At 49.3% G+C, this 22,396-nt stretch overlaps 1 protein-coding gene across 36 annotated transcripts in view; it reads right to left on the bottom strand.

The window, feature by feature from the left end:
• Lrrfip1 (LRR binding FLII interacting protein 1) overlaps positions 1–22,396 on the bottom strand; it is a 120,781-nt gene that overhangs the window by 15,571 nt on the left and 82,814 nt on the right. For 8 of the 36 annotated variants that reach the window (XM_060368840.1, XM_060368844.1, XM_021659547.2 and 5 more), the window contains 9 exons: positions 18,680–18,745; positions 16,775–16,852; positions 10,053–10,088; positions 9,230–9,355; positions 7,339–7,410; positions 5,397–5,567; positions 3,372–3,464; positions 2,038–2,130; positions 293–385 (listed from right to left, as the gene is read on the bottom strand). In XM_060368840.1, coding sequence (XP_060224823.1) covers positions 293–385; positions 2,038–2,130; positions 3,372–3,464; positions 5,397–5,567; positions 7,339–7,410; positions 9,230–9,355; positions 10,053–10,088; positions 16,775–16,852; positions 18,680–18,745 — 828 coding nt within the window. Of the gene's footprint in view, positions 1–292; positions 386–2,037; positions 2,131–3,371; positions 3,465–5,396; positions 5,568–7,338; positions 7,411–9,229; positions 9,356–10,052; positions 10,089–16,774; positions 16,853–18,679; positions 18,746–19,800; positions 19,846–21,647; positions 21,726–22,396 lie in introns of all 36 variants that reach the window. The other 28 variants (XM_060368828.1, XM_021659553.2, XM_060368834.1 and 25 more) reach the window with 10 other exon arrangements.

The following is a 22,396-nucleotide window of genomic DNA, read 5'->3' as shown; positions in this document are numbered from 1 at the left end:
GGCTTTAACAAGGAAGTACAAACATTCTAATGAGGGTAAGGAAATAGTTAGATAAATGCCAAACCCAGGGCTAGAAATCTGAGCTCCTTTCCAGACCTGTTCTGCTTGTAAGCACTGGTGATCCTGGGCAGCCCTCATGGGTCCTGGCACCACCTGCTTCCTGGGGCAGCTAATGGAAAGCTCCAACATGTTAACACAATGACGGTGACCGAAGCAGAGCCAGCACCCACGGCCACAGACCCACAGAACTTGTCACCTGGTCATTTTCTTAAACTACACCTTGGTTTCATACCTTCAGCTCCTCTTTCAGCTTGGCTGTTTCTTCTCTAAGTTCATCTCGCTCGCTCCTTATGGAATCAAAGAACTCTTTCTGTCTTTCTAGTGCCTGAGTGTGCGGCAGAGGAGAGCAGAGAAGGAGGGGGAGAGAAGGAGGGTGGGAGGGAGAAAGAGAGAGAGAGAGGTGAGGGAGAGGGAAATATTAGCATAGATAGCACATAAGTAAGAATCAGGGACTGGGAGGCGCTGACATCCAGGGCACCGGTAAGAAAGGTGCTATTGGGGCTGTTCCAGGCTAGATCAGCTACGGTTCACACATTAGGATTTCAAAGCAAGGGATGCTATGGAGGAAGGCTGCTTCACCCCATCCACTTCTGCTTTTTGTTTCCTCAATGCAGTGCTGTGGACGGAACCTCGGGCCTCTCCTCTGGGAGGCAAGTGTTTGTCCTACCACTGAGCCACATTCCCAGGATATCCCGTTACTGTCTAGCCTGACTTTCTTTTCTTTTTTTGGAAGTGGGAGCTGTTTGTTTTTGAGACAGAGTCTCACTGTATGGCCTGGCTGGCTTGGGACTGGCCTCACAGTGCTGGGATAAAGGTGTGCATCACGACTGCTTGGTGCTAGCTCTGTCTGCACCTTACACCATGGTGCCCGAGAGTCAACAGGAATCACACAGTCCTTCATGAGATATAAATGCAGAACAAGAAAGGTTGCTAAAGAGCTCATTAATTTTAGACATTTCTGTGTTTACATTTCTGTTCACACGTGCGTGTCTCTGTGTGTAGTTCTGGGGGCAATACCAGCTGTCATTCCTCAAATGCCATCTCTTTGTTTTAAAGGCAGTGTCTTGCTGGCTCTCACTGGCCTGGAGTTCCCTGATTAGGCTGCAGCTGGCTGGCCATCAGGCTTTAGCAACGTCCCTATCTCTACCCTCCCGTCTTCCCAGGGCCAGGGTTACAAATGTGTGTCACCATGTCCAGCCTGGTGACTAACCTCAGGTCTGTGTGCTTGCACTTTACTGGCAGCCATGTCCCTCACCCCTAGGCTGTTTTTAGACATTTTGTATGAGCATCTGTTGTCTAAAAAATGTTCTGGAAGAGGGCATGTACGCACGCGCGCGCACACACACACACAGAGGAACACAGGAACACACCGTCTGTTAGCCAAGATTTGTGATTGTGTCAAAGTGGAATGGTGGGGCTTCCTGTTGTGTACATTTCTATGAAGTGGCCGATCACCTCTGGGCCTGTTCTGGGGCCCTGCCACATGAGTTGCTATTTAGGCACCACGTGCTATTATGTCAGCAGTGACTCGGTGGTGTCCATTCTTCCTATCTACCACTCCTGAATGTGGATGGGTGAGGTCCGCTGAGGAGGGAGGGGTCTGCCAAGGCCTCCCTGTGGAGGTTTCAAATGGAAACCCGTGGAGCATGGCACCTGCCACCCACAGCACCACATGACCTCGAGGGAGCTGTCAAGTGTGACCCTCCACATTGAGCTGCCCAGAGCCTTTCTCCATGCATGGCCTGCGTTGCAGCTAGGCTGCTCTGTGCAGCAGGGAGAGGGAGACAACTCTGGTGCAGCTGTGGTTCCTCGCACAGGGTAAGCTGGGTCGTCACCGTGCTCTTCCTGTTGTACCACGCGAGCATCACACGCACATTCATGCAAACATCTGTTTTCCAAACCAAAGCTTCTGTAAGAACCTCACTGCTAAGCAGCTCCACCCCGCTGAGCAGCGTTGCAAAGGCTTGAGATTCCTACCCCTATCTTTTTGTCTTTCCATTCTATCGTTTCCTGAAGATCGGAAATCTCCCTGATAAAACCCGCCTGTTTCTGCTGCAGCTGTCGGATTTCCTGAGGAAGGGAACAGACAGAGAAAAGGCAGAGAAAGAGTTAAAGCAGAGAAAAGGGTTCAGTACTGGATACTCAGGGCAGGAAGGTTGGCCAGTGAGCAGCCCACAAGCATCATTGCGTCACCTCACCAACCCTGGGTTCATCAGCATGTTAGTTTTTCTTGCTCTACTCTCGATTCCAGGAAGAAAACCAGCTTAGCGCATATCTTACCTCAAAGCCACCAACCGCAGTCCTGATTAAGTTAAAAAACAAACAAACAAAAAAACCCAACCCTGCAAGGTCAATGCTTTGCTTACCAGTAGGAGAGCAGTCAGAAAGCATAACAGGTGAGCCTATCATTTGTATGACTAAGTAATATAATCTATGGGACCACCATGGGCCCACGCCTGTGCTAGTTCCCGCCAGCCACGACCTTCATGAGATCCTATAAGTGAATCCTCGGAAGCTCTGAGGCTGCTCTGAGAGAGTCTTTTGTGGAGAGGATCGATAACCTCGTCTGTTCCGGTTCCTAGAACCTGCCCACACTCTTTCATGTTCCTTCTTCACACACTCTTAAGTCCGGCTGCTGTCAACACAGCTCCCACCTTGGCATCTTGACCTGCCTCCTTCCTGTGGGTATCCTTGGGATGACGTCAGAGCCACAGACCTTGGCACCGTGACCTGCCTCCCTCTCGTGGGTACCTTTGGGATGATGTCAGAGCCACACAGGTGACTGAAGACAACTTCCATTTCAGGGTCTTTAGTCTCACCTTTGAATCTCTTCCATATTTACAACAGAGACTAGGCACTGGACCTTTTGGAGGGATGACGACAGTATTTTATCACTCCCCCCCCCCCCGCCCCCAACAAACACAAGAGCGCCAGAGTGAGAATCTTCACCAATGAGCGAAGCTGGCTCCTCAAGGGATAGAAAGTTAGCCTGAAGGCTGGATTTTAAAGCAAAGATGGAACTTTAGTGATTGCTATGAAGTGACTCCCCAGCCTCCGCAGTGACCCGTGTTTGGAGATAATGTCAGAGGCATTAAAGTTTAACGATATCACAAGGGTGGGTCCCAGGCTGGATGGGATGAGCGTGCACACTGAAAGTGAACACTCTGGTCTGAAGGACGCAGCACTGAGGGTGCTGTCCCCAACCTCGACCTGGACTCTGCTGTCAGGGCCACCAAGTCTGTGGTATTTTGTCATAGAAGCCTGGGCTGAAACAGCAAGGGATGGACAGAAAGGGCGAAGGAGCTGCCTACCTCAAGCATTTCTTCCCTTTGCCTCAGGGCCTCTTTCACCTCGGCAAACTGGAACTGCAGGACGCTGTGGGCGTGCTTCTCTCTCTCGAACTCCTGTGGGTGAGAAACATGGCTCTGAGGCTGCGGCTCGGCGGCGCATTTCTGTTACAGGCGAATGTTCTCAGGAGCCACGTTCCCCTCAGGACAAAAAAAACAAACCAAAAAACAAAAACAAAACAACAACAACAAAAAAACAAACCAAACCAAACCCAAACCCTTTACCTACATCATCACTGTTTTCCAAGGCAGAAACTCACTTCTCTGCCCTCCACAGACAACAACAATGACCAGACAGCGTCCTCTAAATTAATCCACAGAGTGTGTGCTGCTGACAGGGGTGTTCTTAAGGCTCTCTTGCTAAGATGTGCCCTAGGGCCTTTTTCTAGGCGCCTGCTATGGCTGGGCGAAGGACAGGAGGGACCCTGAAGTACATGGAAAACTGCCCTCTCTGGACTTTGAAGGTATGATTTCTGAAACGGAGTGATTGTGCCTTCTCCAAATAAGTAGAAATGACAATATGATTTTCCTAAAATCTCTGTTTTGTAATTAATACCCTAGGAAGCTGATGTGAAGTAAAAGGCAGGAAATGAGTCTCAGCAAGAAAATCTGGAAGTGTCTTCTTGTGCACTATTGAAGCCTGCCCATTCTTTCCAGTACATTCCTTCTCATGGTGGCTTTATCTTCATGCGAAATCCCAAAACCCTAACAAAACCCTCCAGTTTACACCCTGAGATTATGCACTCCAAGGTTTCACATCATCCAGAAGAGAGCACAGACTTCTGAGCTTTACATGTGTATATACATTTGTATATGAACATGTGTGCATGCACAGGTGTGTGACACCACAGGTGTCATTCCTCCAAAGGTGTCTCCCTTGAGGTTTTTTTCTTTTCTTTTCTTTTCAAGGCTTGTTTTCTTGTTTTTTTAATTACGTGTGTGAGTCTGTGCACATGTGTGCAGATGCCCACGGAGGCCCCAGCCACCAGATCTTCAGGAGCTGGGGCTACAGGTGTGCTGACCTGATATTAGTGTGGAAATCGAACCCGGGGGCCTGCAAGGCTGGATGCATTCTCAAGCCTTCTTTCCAGCCCTCACCTTGTTTTTTTGAGAAATGGTTTCTCGTGGTCAGGAGCTAGCTGATTAAGCTAATCTGGCTACCCAGGAAGCACCACAGACCCACCCCATCCCCCACCCCCCCACCTGCCTCCCCAGCACTGGGATTACAAGCACGTGATGCTGAGCCCTGAACTCGGCTGTGCGGTGGGCATTTTACGGAGTGAGTTAGCTCCCTGACCCTTGACGTTGTTTTTTTTTTTTTTTTTTTTTTTGGTGACACAGCCTTGTTATACAACTAACGATGGTCTTGGAATTGCAATTCTCCTGCCTCAGCCTCCTACGTGTTGGGATCACAGGCACTGCCACCACATATGACAAAGGCACAGAATTCTAATTCTCATTCTCTGGGCTTTCCGGACAAGTGGGGAGTCATCGTTTTAGAAAACGTGAACACAGTTTGGGGAGATGGCTCAGCAGTTAATTGGAAATACTGCTCTCATGGTATCTGACCCAAGTCTGAGTTCCAGCAAACATATGAGGCAGCTCACACCTGCCTGTAACTCAGGGGTTCTCCTTTCTAATGCTGCAAGCCTCATTTCCTCATGCTGCGGTGACCCCCCACCATAAAATTATTCTCGTTGCTACTTCGTAACTGTAATTTGCTATTGTTACAAATTGCAATGCAGGATATCTGATATGTGACCCCAGTGAAAGGTCGTGACCCACAGGTTGAGAACCACTGCTGTAACTCCAGTTCTTGGGGATCTGACACCCTCTGCTGGCCTCCGCCAGCCAGTGCACTCCTGTGCACACTCCCCCACCCCCACCACAGATAATTAATAAAATTAAAATCCTTCAAAAGTGTAGGTGGGGAGTATCTCCCCAGCCGCCCCGCCTGCACCACCCCTGAGCACAGCAGCTCTTGCTCACCTTGTTCTTCTCCTCGTACTGCCGCTGGGACTCGGCCAGCTGCTCCTCCAGCTCCAGCAGCATGTCCTTCAGTGTGTCCACCTGGTACATGAAGTTGGTCTTCTCGTTGTCTAGCTGGGCGTTGGAGACCATGGCCTTCTTGTACTTCTCCTCAACTTCGGCCAGGGAGTCCTTCGGACACCAGGCCATCGTTTCAAAATTGCAAATGGAAAACAAGCCGGGATTAAGGCAGAGTTCCTGCACAACCTCAGCCTTCTCTTTTTAAGAGTAGAATAGACAGTGGGGTGTCAAATGCAGAGTCCCCTTCTCAATGCCCCGTCAATCAGACAGGTAAGAACATTTTAGCTGTTGGGGAGAACAAATACAGCCTATGGCTCGCCTGTGAACGATTATGTTGACCGTGTTAATTAAGCCAGGAAGACAGACCCTATATGTGGGCCATCCCTGTGGGAATCCTGAGTTGCGCAGAAAGCACCGACACTCCCTGCTCTCTGCTTGCTGACTACACAAGCAATTGGACCAACTGCCTCATGCTCCAGCCACAGGACCTCCTGCCATGATAGACTTTACCCTTGAACTGGGAGCCAAAATAAACTCCTTCTCCCGTAAGTTGCCTTTGTCAGGGCATTTTATCATAGCAACAGAAAAAGTAACGACGAAAGCAATCTTTCCTAATTAAGACAAGGAGGCAGGGATCACGGAGGCAGCAGAGCCAGTGACTCTATTCTGCAGCCAGAATCTCCCCACCATGGGCCATGGGCATGGCAGCTCAATGGGTTTCCAAAGTCATCCCCAGTAGGTAGGAACGAGCCAGTTACTGACAGAAATAAAACCCCTGCCACAAGCCACTGCTAGGACACCTGCTCAGGCTAGGACACCTGCTCAGGCTAGGGCACCAGGAAAGGATTTGTGGCCATTTTAGATTTCTGACTCATGGGAAATAAAACAAGGTACACAGGTCTTACTGGGTAGGTGATGGAAAGACCGAGGTCATTTGTTTGAAAAGAACAGCCGTGGGAAAGAGGCTGTAAAGATAATGTTGGCAGTGCCCAAACTTGGCTCCCATTCTTGCAGGCTCCAAAATTTAAATGTCAGGAAAGCGATGCCAGGAGGGCAGGAGGGGACAGTTTGAACTACCCAGAGCCTGCGAGAGAGGTATTAGAGGTGCCAGGTGTGAAGAGGACTGGAAGCCAGTACTGGTCTTGCTCTGGGAATACAGATCATGACCTACCACTGTGACCTCATTGGTTCCCAGCTGATTTATGGCTCCGTTTCTAGGTGAGTGAAAAGCCAGGGTCTTAATTTTTCTAGTATACAGAAATAATCGTGAAAATGGAGAATGAGTATATGATTTATGTCTATCTGGTATGTTTTGCTATGAAGTTTAGATGATTTTCTGGGCCCTTTCTGGGGAGATGAGAAAGAAGTACCAGATCCATATCTACTGCTTGATCCCAGACTTGTCACAAGCTGTTGGGTGGTTATAGCTGCTGTGCCTTTGCTCCCGACGTCACCCGCTCACCTCAGCATTGTTAAGGAACAGGGAAGCTACTCTATTTCCTGTTGGCGTGGCAATGTCCTTTACAGTCTGAGAGTAGTGGACACACACACGCTCTCAGGCACTGTTCCCGTAAGTAAAAGCTGACAGCATGCAGTAACCCAGACGCTTCAAAAGCACGTGTGTTAGGGCAGCTCTAGGGGGGGAGGGGTACCACTCAGGGGGTAGGCTTGTCACCTTTTCACTGGGGACTCACTGTGTTCAGAAACTGCACTTGAAAGAAGACAGAGGCACACCATGTTAGAACTCCCATGATCCCACTACTCTCCACAACCGGCGCCCTTCACGGTGCTTCACAGTGAGCATGCGCACAAGACCTCTGTGAGGCTTTTTAAAAGTTAAGGTGGGTTAGTGTCACGGGCTCACACTTCCATAAACCAGTACCTTCATCTCTTTCAATCCCTGCATGTATTTGCCTTCTACATCCTGAATCTGGTCCTTTAACTCATTAAGTTCCTGGGGGAAATGCACAAAAGGCAGATGACGTCAAGGGAGAGAACTGACAGAGTTCACACACACACACACACACACACACACACATACACACACACGTATGGGTTTCTCATGTCTGGATCGTCCCACTGTTTAGGCATTCAGAGGCACAGTTCCTTTTTTATTTTATTAGGTGTTGAAGGAGAGCGAAACTAAATTTCAGTGTTGTGAAGATTAAAATTTCTGTAGTTCATACATTTTTATACACATAAAATTTAGTTATGTCTTGTATTATTTTGCAAGAATTTTTTAAAATGAGCAAAAAGTCGGGGCTGGAGAGATGACGCAGAGGTTAAGAGTGCCTGCTGCTCTTCCTGAGGACGCCAGGAAGTTCTCAGCACTCAAGTCTGGTGGCTCCTTTACCACCCCTAACTCCAGCACTGGGGATCCTATACCCCCTTCTGGCCTCTGCAGGCACCTTGCACACACGTGGCACAGTTACAAACACAAATAATAATAATAATAAAAGCTTAAACAACAACAACTAGCGCAAAAGACTCTGCCAGTGGTTTAGCTCCCTATCATCTCACACCTCGGACACGGTGAGCTGCTGGGAGTGGAGCCAGCACATCCCGGACGCCCCTGCCCGCTGGCCTCCACCCTGCTTCTCCCCCTGTGCCTGGCACACGGGAGAGCATCTGCCAGGAGTTAGTCTCCTAGCAAACAGCTGCCAGACACATGAACCATATCCACACCTAAGAGCAGCGTCAAAATAGGGCGGCAGTGACCTCCTCTTCCAGCCCACAGAGAAAACAGCAGCTTTGGTTGCTGAGGATGTTGGGGTATGGTACATGGCATCTTAGGGGAGCAAACCAAAAACCATCCAACCAACCAACCAAACAAACAACCAAACTAAACAACAGACAAAACCTATCTGGGCTTTCTGGTCATGAACAGCAGCTGCATCTTCAGATCTAACACCAGCAGCTGCTTCGGTCCCTTTCCTGCTCTCCTGGCGAATGCCACCTGCTGCTTAGTCACCACCCATGGAGCTGGGCCCTTGGAAACCAGATTTGCGGACGATGGAGCTCTCCCGAAAAATTAGCCAAATCCGGCCCCTTGAGAGCCTCTGTCTTGCTCTCTTCTCTGAAGGACACAGCATTCTGGTCACCTATCCTCCAATCCTCCCCTATCCGAGACACAATTGCACCAGTTACGTAACATGCAGTTACGTCCATGCAATACTGATAATTAACAAACAGCGCCGGGCCACGTGCCCTTCCACATACAGGGAAGGTCACCGAACACATGGCACCGTCCTTGGTGACAAAGGTTTCACAGAGAATGATGTCCGCGTAAGAGCAGGAGAGAAGAACATCAGTCATTAAAATGCAATGATGACGTCTACCAAAGGCACCCCACAAACAGAAGGGAGAGCACACATAATAGGCGACAGAAAAGATACTAGCGGGCGGCCACTCGCTGTGGTCCTGGAACAGGATACGAGGGTGGGTGACCAGAAACTTCCAGTGTCTAGAACATTCCAGAAAATGAAAAGCAGATATCTGCATGTGTTAGCACACGGTGAAACATGGCCTGGCCTGTGGAGAGCAGCTGGCCACGGAGGAGGACGCATGCTCTTCCCGGCCCATGTACAGGCGGGTAAAGCCAGCTTCCCCGAGAGATGCTGCCCGAGCTGGGTCTAGTGTTAAGAGAACGCCACGTCCTCAGGCAGGCAGAGGAGCTGGGACTGGTCTCAAACCTCACAAATGAAGTCTCTGTAAATCAAAGACTGATCCTCCAAGGAGGATCTTCCAAGTCACAAGTGAGCACAGTGTCTTACCTTAATTTCCCTAATGGATGCCTCGGTGTCCATGGAGATGGAGGTGTCTCCGCTCCCTCTCCGGGAGGAAGTCCCACCCAGAGAAGCCAGCGTGGCCGCAGACAGGCTGGGCATGTTACGGGACCCCTGGAACAGGTGAAGATCCAATGTGACTAGATGGAACCAGAATCACCAACAAGCCTAACTCTTCAGAGCCTTTTCTTTCAATTTCAGCTTCCCCACACGATCCTCTGTTTACAGTCACGTGTGTGAGATTACAGTCACGTGTGTGAGAGGAAGATGTATGGGTACCAGTGTAAGGGCCAAAGGGACCCTCTTCTATCACTCGACACTGAATTCTCTTGAGAGGAGGTCTCTCACCGAGCCTCAACATTTTGTCTCGACTGGATGGCCAGCTACAGTACTGGGGTTACAGGTACAGGTGAACACACCCAGCTTTTTACTGGGGATTTGAACTCAGGTCCTCATGTTTGTTCGGTAAGGCCTCTTACTCACAGGGCTGTCTCTCTGGCCCCTGGAACACCTTTTCTTTAACTCAGCTTCTACGCTGGACTGTTTCCCATGAGCTTCTGGTCAATGACAGAAAGGTTCATCCAGAGATGCCTCACTGGTGTCCAGTTAGCTGTGAGCTCTTTACTGTCCCCAGATTTCAGCTCACACTGGACCCCTCTGGGGACATAACGTCATGCTGTGTGGCCCACTCAGCAGTCTCAGTCACTCGCTTATTTTATTAAACACCAGGCGCCTGGGTTCCAATCCATCTCAACCAGGACCATCTCAGTTAATAACTAACCTAAGACAGGGGCTTACAGAAATCCCTTACCTTCTCAGTGAAGTCTTTGTCTGGTCTTTCTTCTACCTGTGGAGGAAATGGACAGCTGTCAAATATTTCAAAGCACTGAATTGATCATATAAATTCTAGAGTATAATGCTAAAATAAGCCAGCCAACAGCCTTCCAACCAACCAACCAACCAACCAACCAACCAACCAACTAACCAACCAATCAACCCACAAAACATTAGCTTGTGCTGTAATTTAAGAACTAAAAAGAGAAACTCTAAGACTCTGGCTTTTCCCATCTTTGCTGTGTGGATGCCTCCCTGAGGCCTCATCGGGGCCTGGAGCAGCCTGTTAGGCTGAAAGCAGGTGTGCATTGGTACTGAGCCCCAAGGGACAAACCTGGGGTAGAAGGGTGTCTTGGGGATGGAGGCTGAGGCTCGAGTAAGGACTAGTCCTTTTTTTTTTTTCCCCTCACATCCAATATGAGACCAAACTCTGTTCCTGGCCCTCTGGGAAGTCACACAGGTACAGTGCGGAAACACAGGCAGTCACCATGCTTCCCCTCAGTCCCAAGTTCAGAAGGTCTTAACTTTGACCCCAAGAGCATTCACCCAAAATGGGAGTGACAAATACATCGCATCTCAGATTCACAGATCCGAGTGGCCTGGGACAATGGACACCAGTGCAGGTTTATAATGGATAGTCCTGAAGCCACCACCATGCTCTGAGAACACAGCTCACAGACAACACAAGTAGCAAGAGAAAAGTTCTCCCTCAATATAGATACATAAAATGTACTCTTCAGCATATCATATGTGCATTCAATATGCCAGTCTCTATGAAACAGGCAGCGGCTGGGGCCCCAGGAGAACAGAGATGCTGTTCCTGCAGGCTCCACTAGATGGCAGGCTGGCCCAATCTGACCATGGTCAGGTCAGCCTCAGGTCAGGCCCAGAAGGAAGCCTTGACAGCTGTACCCTTTTCATAAAGCCCCAGACACAAAGAAAAGGGCCAGATAAGCAAAGCAGATGGTATGCCCCACTCAGATACAGCACACCCCTGCACCTCTGAAAATAATATACAGGTGACAGAACACATGCGAGGGTCTGTGTGAAGGCTGCCAACCAGAGGTGAGCGCAGAAGAAAGAACTCAAGGGCTGTTGGTGGACACAGCAGGCCCGTGAGACAAGCCACTAGATCTACAAACACTGGCCTTCCCTTCATGGACGGGGTATAGGACTTCTGTGACCTGTTGAGGTTTTTGTTTGTTGTCTGTTTTGTACTCTGTTCCCCAGCATTTCAGATTACTGCCACACTAACAGGATTCTAAATGATGTTCGCGAGTCTGTTTTCATTACCACCCAATGTACTTAAAGACATCTTCCAAAACCTACTGGAGCCAGGTCTGGTGGCACATGCCTGTAATTCTAATACTTGAGACGCGGAGGCAGGAGGATTTCAGTTTGAGGCCGTGTTGGGCTGCAGAGTAAGAACTTGTCTCAATTTTCTTCCTCTAAAAAAAAAAAACCAAACAAGTCCCTTCTAAGAACTTCAGTGGAAACAAAGATGACGGCAACTCCTCCTTCCTTTCCAAAACCAAGTCCTTTCCAGGAGGACATTACTTTGTAAGTCCTGTCCACACCATCTCGGCAGGTTTCTTAAGGTCACACAATGAAGTTTTAAACATCAGTGTGCATGTCACCATCTGCTGGGCCATTTGAAAACAAAGAGACCCAAACAAGGGCTGGCTACGATAGAACCTAGTCTCACGGCCCCAACTCCCAGGCAGGCCACATCAGTCCCTGGAAAGCAAACACAGTCCCTGGAGCAATGTGATTGCAGCAACCCTCTCAGAACAAGGGACACGGCAAACACCACTCAGGGAGCGCTCATTTTAAGGGCCGATTCCTTTCAAATGGCAGTGACAGTGGGGTGGACCATGAGGGTGGGGATTTTTGGTTTTATTGCTTATTGTTTATTTAGGGTGTGTGGGGAAGTCAGAGGATAACCTGTGGGACTCGGTCTCTTTTCTCTGTGTGTCTTTGGGATCAAACTCAGATCATCATTACCTGGCAGCAAGTACCTTTACCCACTAAGCCATCTCACTGGCTCTGATTTTATTTTTGAGACAGAATTTATGTAATGGAGTAACCTGGGATTCACTATGTTGTCCAAGGTCGCCTTAAAATCGTGATCCGCCTTTCTCAGCCTCTCTAGTATTGGGGTTACAGTCATGTGCCACCATACTTGGTGGATTGCTGTTTTAAAATCCACTCTGGTACCCATAGGTCCAGGATTCCTCTCCACCTGGACCCTGCCTTGCCTCTTTAGGCAACATGAGTCAAACAGGGTCTGTTTTCAAATGCGAACAGGCAGACAGCTAACTCTGCACTTTTCTGTGAATACAAAAGACAACACAGTCCTGGCCCCACGGACACTCCTGAAGGATGTTTTCGAGCTGTAGAAGCTCTCTTGGATTCCATCAGCCTGGGAGGCTTAGATGAGGAGGATGCCCCAGGTGTCACCTGGCTCTGCTTGGGTGTGAGTCAAGCCAGGTTCCTCCAACCCCAGCCTCCACCTTCCTCCAAGCGTCTGCCTCACAGCTCCCACAGCTGATGTTTATGTTATTATTATTATTATTATTATTATTATTTTTACATCTTCTGGCCCAGCCCGTGTATCCCATAAAGGGCAAGAGCAGGTCTGCATCGCCTAACACTGTAGACTCAGGACCAGAATATTCTAGGTGCTCAATTAACACTGAATGGGCGAACTCCAACTTAACCCTCAGATGATTCTGAACACAAAGGAGAGAAAACATGGTGTGTGTCCCCTACTTTTCTTTCTGCGGTTTCCCAACCAAAAGCAACTTGGGTAGGAAAAGTTTTATTTGGCTTGTACTGTCCAGGACACAGTCTATCCCCAAGGGAAGTCAGGGCAGGAACCTAGAGGTAGGACCACGGCTAGCTTTCTTAGGAAACCTAGAACTGTCTAGGGACGTTACTGCATCCCCTACAGCAGTTAAGAGAATCCCTTATAGACATGTGCACAGAGCAACGGGATAAAGACAATCACTCAGTGGAGACTCCCTTTTCAGGCAATTCTAGGCTGTGCTGACAGCGAACACTAACAGGGGTGGACAGGTGGGATGGAGGCGGGGACGAGGGAGCTGTAAAGGGTGGAAGTAAGGAGGAGGGTATTCCCAGTGGTGCCAGAGTGAGGTGGAGCACCGCCATCTGCCACTGCATTTGGGCTGAGGCCTCTTGGCTCTCCTAAGAACTGCATCATCGGGAGCCCCGAGCTTTACCTCTGCAGTAGCCTATGTGGAGGCACATGCCTGTTCTTAAAGGGTAATGGACGATGACTTCCTTTGTTCTGCTGACTTCTGCTCTTCAGCTGTAGGCGCCCTGCCCCCAACGTGTAGTGCTGCCTCGCTTCCTGTCTGACAGGTGTGAGATGAGAGGCTAAGCCTTAAGGGCTACAGCCGTTTCTTGATTTCTTCTCAAGGACATCCCTATCCTTGGCTCCTGGTAAATACCCCCAGTGAAGGATTAGGCCAGGGTTATTTTCCAAGAGCCAATATGGACATCAACAACTATTGTTGTATTGTGGCTGGGGCAGCTGGAGCCAAGCAGAAACAAATTCTGCCTTTCAGGAGGCTGTTCCTTCCAGCTTCAGCTGCAGGAGTTATGTCTGCCTACACGTCCCAAGCCAGGACTAGGAGCTATCGCATGGGAACTACCTTAAGATTCCCGCCTCACTGCACATCCCACTCTGTGTGCCTCCCGCAGAGACCAGGACAGGAGGGTCACTGTGGTCCTCAGCTTGTCCCAAGGGCAGAGGGTGACAAAATTAGTATCCTGGTGCCTAAAGAAAAGCAAAGAAGGAATGGAGGTGGCCCTCTTTCCTGGTGTGTCAAGACTCAGGGCCAGTGTTAACCCTCTTCTGCTTTTCTGTGTCCTGGGGCTACTCCTCCTCCGGGGGTGTGAGTGTGTGTGTGTGTGTGTGTGTGTGTGTGTGTGTGTGTGTGTGCAGTGTGTGCAGTGTGGGCTGGCTATTGCTGATGGGAAAGAAACCCAGAAGCTCGTGTTTGGACTTGTGGGTCTTCCTGCCCAAGAGGGAGAAGCAGGTCAGGGCCCTGGGAGAGAGACGGGGCGAAGGCCAGTGACCCTCTGCCCCCCGCCCCACACACTCACAGAAGACTCTCCTGGTACTGCCTTATGTCTGTAGAGGTGTCGCTGCGCCTAAGAATCGCGCATGGGCGGTTCTTCTGTCAGTGTGCAGGCACCTAGCTGACGTGAAATGCCAGGACGAGTCAGGAGGATCGCCTGTCTTCCACACATCTCTAACCTTTGCTCACTAAGTGACACAACAGAAACAATGATCGATAGACCTTTGGGGGCAATGAACAAGTGACTAGAGGAGAAAAAAAAAGTCTACTGATTATCTGTCTCTGCAGTGGACTTAGCAATCATCACTGGAGGAACACAGAGCTCCGCTGGACTGAGTTTGTCACAGTAGCACACACAGGGGACAGTGTGACCACACCCACAGTTCCCCATGGCCCAAAGAGATCACTTCCCTTGCCTCACAGACTGCACAGACTAAGATATACAGTGCATCTCCCTGTGCAGAAATAACAACCAACCTTGTTTCATGTGTGTAAAATTTCCAAAGATCCAGAAAGCCTGAGAGTGCACACGCACATACACACACAACAGCAAAGGGATCTGCATCTGACTTCAGACTTTCCAATCATGGAAACCACGAATGTTGTCACACCATGACTTCATCGTGGTACTTAAATAAATCCAAGGGCCACGCCTAGTGATGACAAGTAATCCTGTTTTGCCACCCCAGGGAGAAGTTGCTGAGGCAGTGGGGTGGGACAGAATGGGGGGGGGGGGTTGTTAGGAATCTTTGGAAGTAAAGCTTCAGACTTCTCTTGGTTGCAAACACTCCACTTACTCCTCAAGTGCGCAACCGACTATTAGACACAAGGAAGAGGATTCCACACTAAATCACCATGGAAAAAATTTTGTTCCTAGTAATTTGAAGGCTGCTCATGGATTAGTTCGTATGTGACACTACCACAGGGCTCAAGGTGCTTAAGACAGCTACTTCAGTTGAAAGGATAGGAGGGGCACTAGGCCACTGAACAGATGAAACCATAGCTCAAAGGGATCCCACCGGCTCCTTCTCCAGGGGAAGCAGCTTCTGGTAGGAAACCCCACGGCTGCAAAAGTCTGCACTGAATTAAAATACCAAATCCAACGAGCTCATCAGCGAAAGAGCTGTGTCTCGGCTCCCCTGCGCTGTGTGGTGCAGGGACTAATCGACCCTGGGCAGCACGGTGCTGGGACTGAGTTCCAAACCTCGCGTATTTACGTTTGGGTGTTGTGCTGTGAGCCGATCAAAAGAGACTGACCTGGAGTGTCTGCACTGTCCACCCACACCTCTGCCACAGCCTGGCTGTGTCTCCTCACCAGAGCCAAAACTGTCCAGTCAGGTGTGGTGCCACACACCCGTAACCCCAGCACTGGGGAGGTGGAGACAACAGGATTAGAGGTTCAAAGTTATCTTCAACTACACAGTGAGTTCAAGGCCACCTGAGGCTCTGAGACAGAAACAAGGGACTGGGGAAATGGCTCGGCTGGTAAAGTTCTTGCTCTGCAAGATGATGAAGACCTGAGTTTGATCTCTAGCACTCACATTAAAACAAAACAAAACCCTAGGCTTTGTGGTATGCACCTATAATCCTAGCACAGAGGCAGGAGGATTCTGGGTGCTGGCTGACTAGCCAACTCAGTCAGATCAGCAAGAACCAGATTCAGTGAAAGGCTCTGTCTCAAAATATTTATGCAGACAGCAATAGAGGAAGATAGCAGCACCCCCCAACACACAAAATGAAATAAAACAATTATCCTTTTTAGATAATGATGAAGTATTCTAAAGAAAGCCACTAATCCTGTAAAACTATCAAACTGTGTAGGACCTGCTCTTGGTGCCTTGGCCGCTTCCGCCATGTCTGGCATGTGGTGAGCCACGAACAGGAGAGCAGGGTCATGGGGACACCTTCTAGGCAGTTTTTGAGCAAATGTGACAACAGGTGCCCTGAGAAGTACTGAGAATGACAAGGCATTTGCAGGCCCATACTCTATTTTATGTGCATTGGCATCTCACGTGCCTGTGTGAAGCCCTCAGATCCCCTGGAACAGGAGTTGCAGACAGTGGTGAGCTGTTAAGTGGGTGCTGGGAATTGAACGTGGGTTATCCGGAAGAGCAACTGGTGCTCAAACCACTGAGTCATCTCTCCAGCCCTCCATATTTCATTTTAAAACTCGTCGGAGTCAGATGGCCTCACTACGCTAAAGGCGATGTTAAAAGTCAAGCCTTCACAACTTTAACTTGTAAAATACAGCACATCTACACATGTGGCTACCGTCTCCATCCCCAGAACTGGCCTCTCAAGCCCCATTTCTAAGCACCACTAATAACTTCCTTTCTATTACTGTCCTTAAGAAATTGAGCAGAGCACCCCAGATGCCACACAATAGCGCCTTCTAAACTCAAAATCATTTCCCAGCCTCCCTTTCACTATGGCTAGTTTCATCTTTCGCTGGTTTTCAATGACAGGGGTCATTTCTGAGGAATAGAAAGGTGAAGGATAAAGGGTGGCAGGCAAGGGGAAAAGGGACAAGGAGGCAGAGGGGAAGAAGGAAGGAAGGAAGGTGAAGGACAGCAGGACCAGGAAGCAGACTTACCACAGGGCTGGCCCGCGCAGAGCTGGCCCTAGAGGAGGCCCGGGAGCCGGAGTTGAGGTGGCCGCTGTACTCTGAGGGCTGCCACGGAGCCACCGCAGGATGCACAGATAGAAAGAAAGGAACAGGGTCAGCAAAGACGCAAGGAGAATAGGAACCACCAAGGCCGCACTTGAGTTAGTGTGGAGGTTAGCCGCACACACAGCAGAGAGGAAAGAGAGGTTAGGGTTAGGGAGCAGACCAGGCTCGGAAAAGGAGCCCGCGTCTGCCATGTGCTCGGGTAAACATCTGCCAGGAATGAAAGTACAATTGTGGCACCCACAGAATGCAGATGCCAAGCATCATTTAACTTGGGCATGCACGGCATCTCCTGTGCTCACCCAAACGGATTCCTGGATATGTGGTGGCAATCTGTGAAATCCTGAGCTACCTTCAGCTGCATCCCAGCTCAGAAAGGGGCGAGGATGGGGGGCTGGCATTTCTGAAGGGAAGGCTTTGCTTCTCTGCTACCTTTCTAGGTAGGAACTGGAGGACCTGTGTTCTGGGTGTGCCTGTCTTCCTGTCCATTCAAGCCTTCTAACTCCTGGCTGAGGAAGATGACAACCACTGGGCTTGTAGCCTCTATGCTTTAGTTTGCATTCAGCCACTTGCCCTGGGACAGAGGCTGGATGGACCTCTGTGCTGAGAGGCCAGCAAGCATCATTTTCATTGCAAACTGTAAGGACTCAGGATCTTTAAAGGTGCTTATGACCCCATCTCAGGTACCATCTCTCAGTTTGCCTTCCCACCAGAAAGCCAGCCCCAGCAAGAAGAGCATGCAACTATTCAGTTTCCAGGAACTCTCCATGGATCAGATAAGGCCCAGCACACTTGAGGCACACTTGCTGAGTGACTGAACAAATGACTGGCTCTTCCCCAGCAATGGTAGGAGGGACTGAGCCTCCTGTTGCTGTCTGCCCGCCCAAGGCTCCTTAGATGAGCTGCCCTGATCTGCCGCTCCTGAAAACCAGCAGCTAACCATGCTTCCAGTCCCACATGCCATCTCATGCCCAGCGGTCACTGAGGGTTAAACAAATGCTTTGGGTGTTTTACAGGGCTGTGGCCTGCATGGTCAGGCCTGTAAAGGCAACCCAACTACATTTCTTCACTGGATAAAGACAAGTTTGCCCCCAGGTATGGGACGTACCCGGACATAGGGACTCTGTCATGTTGCTTCCTTCACACTTTAGATTCTTAAGACAATTCCCTGACCAGCTGGACTAGCTTGACACTGTGGACAAGAGCATTTATGTTGCCAGGCCTCAGGTGTCACCTGTGTCTTGGAGTCAAGTGGCCAATGAGGAGCTGATGTAAACCAGAAAGGTCTGAGTTTGAATAATACCTCCATCTCATTGGCCATCAGTGTCTGTGAAACAACTTAGGACAGGCCCACCATGGAGAGGAGAACACATGCAGGGCCTGTCTCTGCGTCGCTCCTGTTAGAAACAGTCCTCCTGGATCCCTGCTTGGATGGGTGGAAGCCCCTCCCAGAGTGTCACGATGAGGTTACCACACGCCGCTTCTAGCACATCCAGCAACGTGAGGTCAGCACCGGCACAGCAGCCCTGAGGGTCCGCCCAACCCCTAACCCTCTTCTCCTTTCCTCAGGTTCAGAAATTCATTACTTGTTCCATTACTCGGTAGTTTCAGGGACTCGGCTAAGGCAAGCAAGCCTCCCTCTGACCTCAACTGATGAGTGAGGAAGACATGATATTTAACAAGCAAACATTTCCTGATTCCATCATCCATGACCTTTATCACAAAGGAAAACGGAGAGTGTTTCCTCCTGTGACATCAGTCACCATCCAGCAAACACTCCTGGGTCGTGCACACAGTGAGGCATGATGGGAAACACGAAAAGCGCCTTACAGCTCGCGAACCACAGGCGCTTCCCCTCCGAGCCCCATAGAGGCTGCTCTCATCCAGCACGGAAGCCTGCGATGAGAACACACTGTCAGAACAGGGCACTCTTACCTTTCTAAAGGGCCACACATAAAAGAGCAAAAGGTAAGGTTGGCAAGTGTGACATGTGCCAGAGGGTTTCCAGAACACACCATGTGGGTCCCCCACCACCCTTCTTCAGCTCTTCAGAGAGCCACAGAGAAAAAGGTGCCGAAGCCAAAAGAGAGATGTTTAAACTGCTCTCAGCTAGCATGCAGTTTAATCTCCAAGAAGGCGTTGGAAACTGTTATTCTCAAAAACATTCCACACAAGAATTGCCAATCAAGATTGAAAACTGGCAAGTAACTCAAACATCCTGGAGTTCATGAAAGCATCCTCACATGCTTTGCTTACACAATTATTCTTGCGTGAAGTGGTTTTGGAATAAAACATTACGGTAATTATCATTTTGATGTTGGATATTTTATATCTCTTCAGAATTGCTACACAGAAAACAGTATTTGATTACCTTGAAAATCACGTGCAATTAATCACTGAGAAAGAAGTTTATAAGGTCTCTGGCAGCAATGTCTACCTCTGTCCCAGTTAGAGACACGTTAATTTTCTTTAATCATCTTCAGGGAATACTGGTTAGGTTATATACACCTAACCCCTAAGTGTGCAATGTGGTGGAAATGCAGTTACTAATACAGTAACTTTGAACACCTAGTCTTCTGCAGAATGTAAGAACCTACATTTAAAACTGGAAATTTCCAGCATATAGTCATATAGAAATTTCCAAAGTACTATGGCAACGTGGACTAGAATCTGTTACGGCTGTCAACACATTCAAGAGCCATCTGTCTTCCTGCCAATAGGTAAATGTTGTCACTGTTTCCTTCCTAATAACCTTAAACAAGTCTTCTGAGGGAGGGAACAGGGTGACAGCTTTTGTCAGCGGTCAGGAGATCTGGATCTGACTGAAGGGGACTGATGAAGACCACAAAGGGTGGGTAAGCTGTATGTAAGGTGCTGCTTCCACAGCAGGGCAGGAAATGGGGCGCTGGGTGGCAGAGCGCATGGAACAGGCAGGGGTGGGGAGCACGAACCCGGTAACTCCCCGCAGGCTGGGCAGCATTGCACAGAAAGGAGGGCTGCAGGAGAAAAGCAAACGGTAGGCTTTAGGCCGTGGGAAAGCAGCAACAGACAATAGCATTAAGGCCACAATGCCATGCAGACCAGTTCTGGTCACTAAGTAACTATAGTACAGTGGTTAGAAGAAAAAGCCAAAATTAAGGCATTTTGTTTTCAGGGGATCAGACAGATAAAAATCCAAATTTACAGTAAAGATAAACGATACAATTTCTAACTTTAAAATCACAAACTACCATCTCTGGAAATGGGGCTATTTCTCTCTCTCTCTCTCTCTCTCTCTCTCTCTCTCTCTCCCTCTCTCTCTCTTTTTCAGTTGTTTCTTCTCAGGTCATGCTGGAAGAAGACCTGAAGCAAAGCCAACAGGTGTACATGGTCACTGAGGCAGGTTAACTGCCATCTAGGTACCTCATAGCTCAACCAGTGTCTAGGGTTCAGCATTTCTGGGTTCACCCAATCAGGGATCAAACAGATCTGAAAACAAAACAAAGCAAAGGGGGGAAAAAAAAAAGAACAGGCGCAGCCCCTGCCTGCATCATCCTCTGAACACATCCTACCAGCGACTCTACAACATCCACACATTAGGCCCCTCGAGTGCGCCAGCTGGACGGGACGTTTGCAGGCGGATATGTGTGTGCCCCACCACTTTATCTGAAGGGCTTGAGCACTTCTGAATTCTGATATCAGAGGAGACGGGAGGATTTCGAACCGTCTCCTCAGGTGCAGAAAAAACTTACAGAAAGAATGTACCAGGAAGAGTATGACTGCTGGGCCGGTGGTGGCGCTTACCCTTAGTCCCAGCCCTCAGGAGGCAGAGGCAGGCGGGTCTCTGAGTTCGAGGCCAACCTAGTCTACAGAGAGGATTCTAGGACAGCCAGGGCTACACAGAGAAACCTTGTTTTGGCAGAGTGGGGAAATAAGAAAAAAAAAAAAAAGGATATGACTATTTCTATGAGGTTCACAGCAGAAGCCAAGACACAAAAGGGGAGTGTAAGGCTGCTAGCTGCTCAGGGCTGAACTTCCAAAAGTCCAAGGGGATGCACACCTAGAACACAGAGCTGTATGAGGGGTCATGCTGGAATAGAGAGGCAGCTCTCCGAGGTCCAGGACCCAGCTATAGAAATGAGTCAGGACTTATGTACAGGCCCTTGGCACAGGGCACAAGCAAGAGCAGGGAAAGGTGCAGGGCCCAGCAGACCTCCCCGCAGCTGAGTCCGCCTGCAAAGGAGAGGGCAGTTCAGCCTCCCAAAGAGCCTGTGCACCGGGACTTCCAACATGGCGCCCTGCGTTGCAACAGAGCTCAAAGCAACAAAGGCCCATTTGGCTGGACCTGAACCTCTGCCTTGTGCAAACAGGAAAGGGACAGAGTCCAAAAGAAAGGCCCAGTTCTGTCCACTTCTCCAAGATGCAGGAGGCCGAGTGCATAGCAACCTTGCAGATTGTTTCCTGGACATGTTCACAAAAGCAAAAAGAAAAAAAATAATAAATTTTTTTTTAAAGCAAATTGAACCCCAAATGGGGAACAATTGCTGGAAATGGAGAAACCCAAGAGACCAATTCTCTGGACTTGAGGTTTTTTTCTGTTTTGTTTTGTTTGAGTACACATTTCACAGAATCTTCCTATTTTTCCATTTTAGGTCCTAAACTGCATTTGTAGGAGACTGAGAAAGGTCTCAGCAAGCTGGCCAAGCCAACCCAAACACCCCGCGCCAGGCCCCGGTGACTGCACACGGAAGAAGCTGAAGTGCCCTCTAAGTGCATCAGCCACAGTGCGCTTTGCAGAGGAAAGGGCAGGGGAACAGACCCGGGTTCCACTCTGGGTAGACGGGGGTTTGGAAGCAAAGCCGCTACTAGGAAGGCCAAGGTCAGAGCAAAAGAGTCCCTGCAATCAGAGAAAACAGTCAGGTCAGGTCAGATGGGTGGGGAGACGTGAAATCACTCCTTCTCACAGGTGGATTAGAGCTGGGCACACAGGCCAAACTGGCTTTGACAATATCACAGCATAGGCATGCACTTCCTGGGGGAGGGAGAGAGGGTTAAAGGGATAGTAAGAGCCCATTAACCATGGCATCAGAATGACTTAGGGCTTTCAGTCAGTGCATGCATGCATGACACACACAGACACAGACATGCACGCACACACACACACACACACACAGACACACTGAGTGCGCGCACACACGGGGTGGGGTCAATTTTAGCCGGTTATAAGATCTTAATGGTTTTAGTCTTTGTAATTTTCAGTCTGATTATTAAGCTTTGGTGGAAAAACTGCTTTACCAGAAATTTATAGGGGCCTCACCTTTTGCTTAAGTAATAGCTATTTCCCCAGGAACACCCTCCTGCCTCACCACCTTGGTTGGGCGTTACCTAAAGAGAGTGAATCAGGCACGCACACTGGCAGGCTAAATACCAAGATCTGAAATCCAGTGTGGAGAATGGTGTTCTGTATCTGCACTGGCTAACGCTAATTCTGACGTAATTCTTAGGGTACAGATTCTTTCTGCTCCATGAGCTGAGTTGGACACGGGCTCTGATTCACCTGGGAATCGC

The sequence above is a fragment of the Meriones unguiculatus genome, chromosome 15, assembly GCF_030254825.1.
Source record: "Meriones unguiculatus strain TT.TT164.6M chromosome 15, Bangor_MerUng_6.1, whole genome shotgun sequence".
NCBI lineage: Eukaryota > Metazoa > Chordata > Mammalia > Rodentia > Muridae > Meriones > Meriones unguiculatus.
This window is presented reverse-complemented; position numbering and strand designations above follow the sequence as displayed.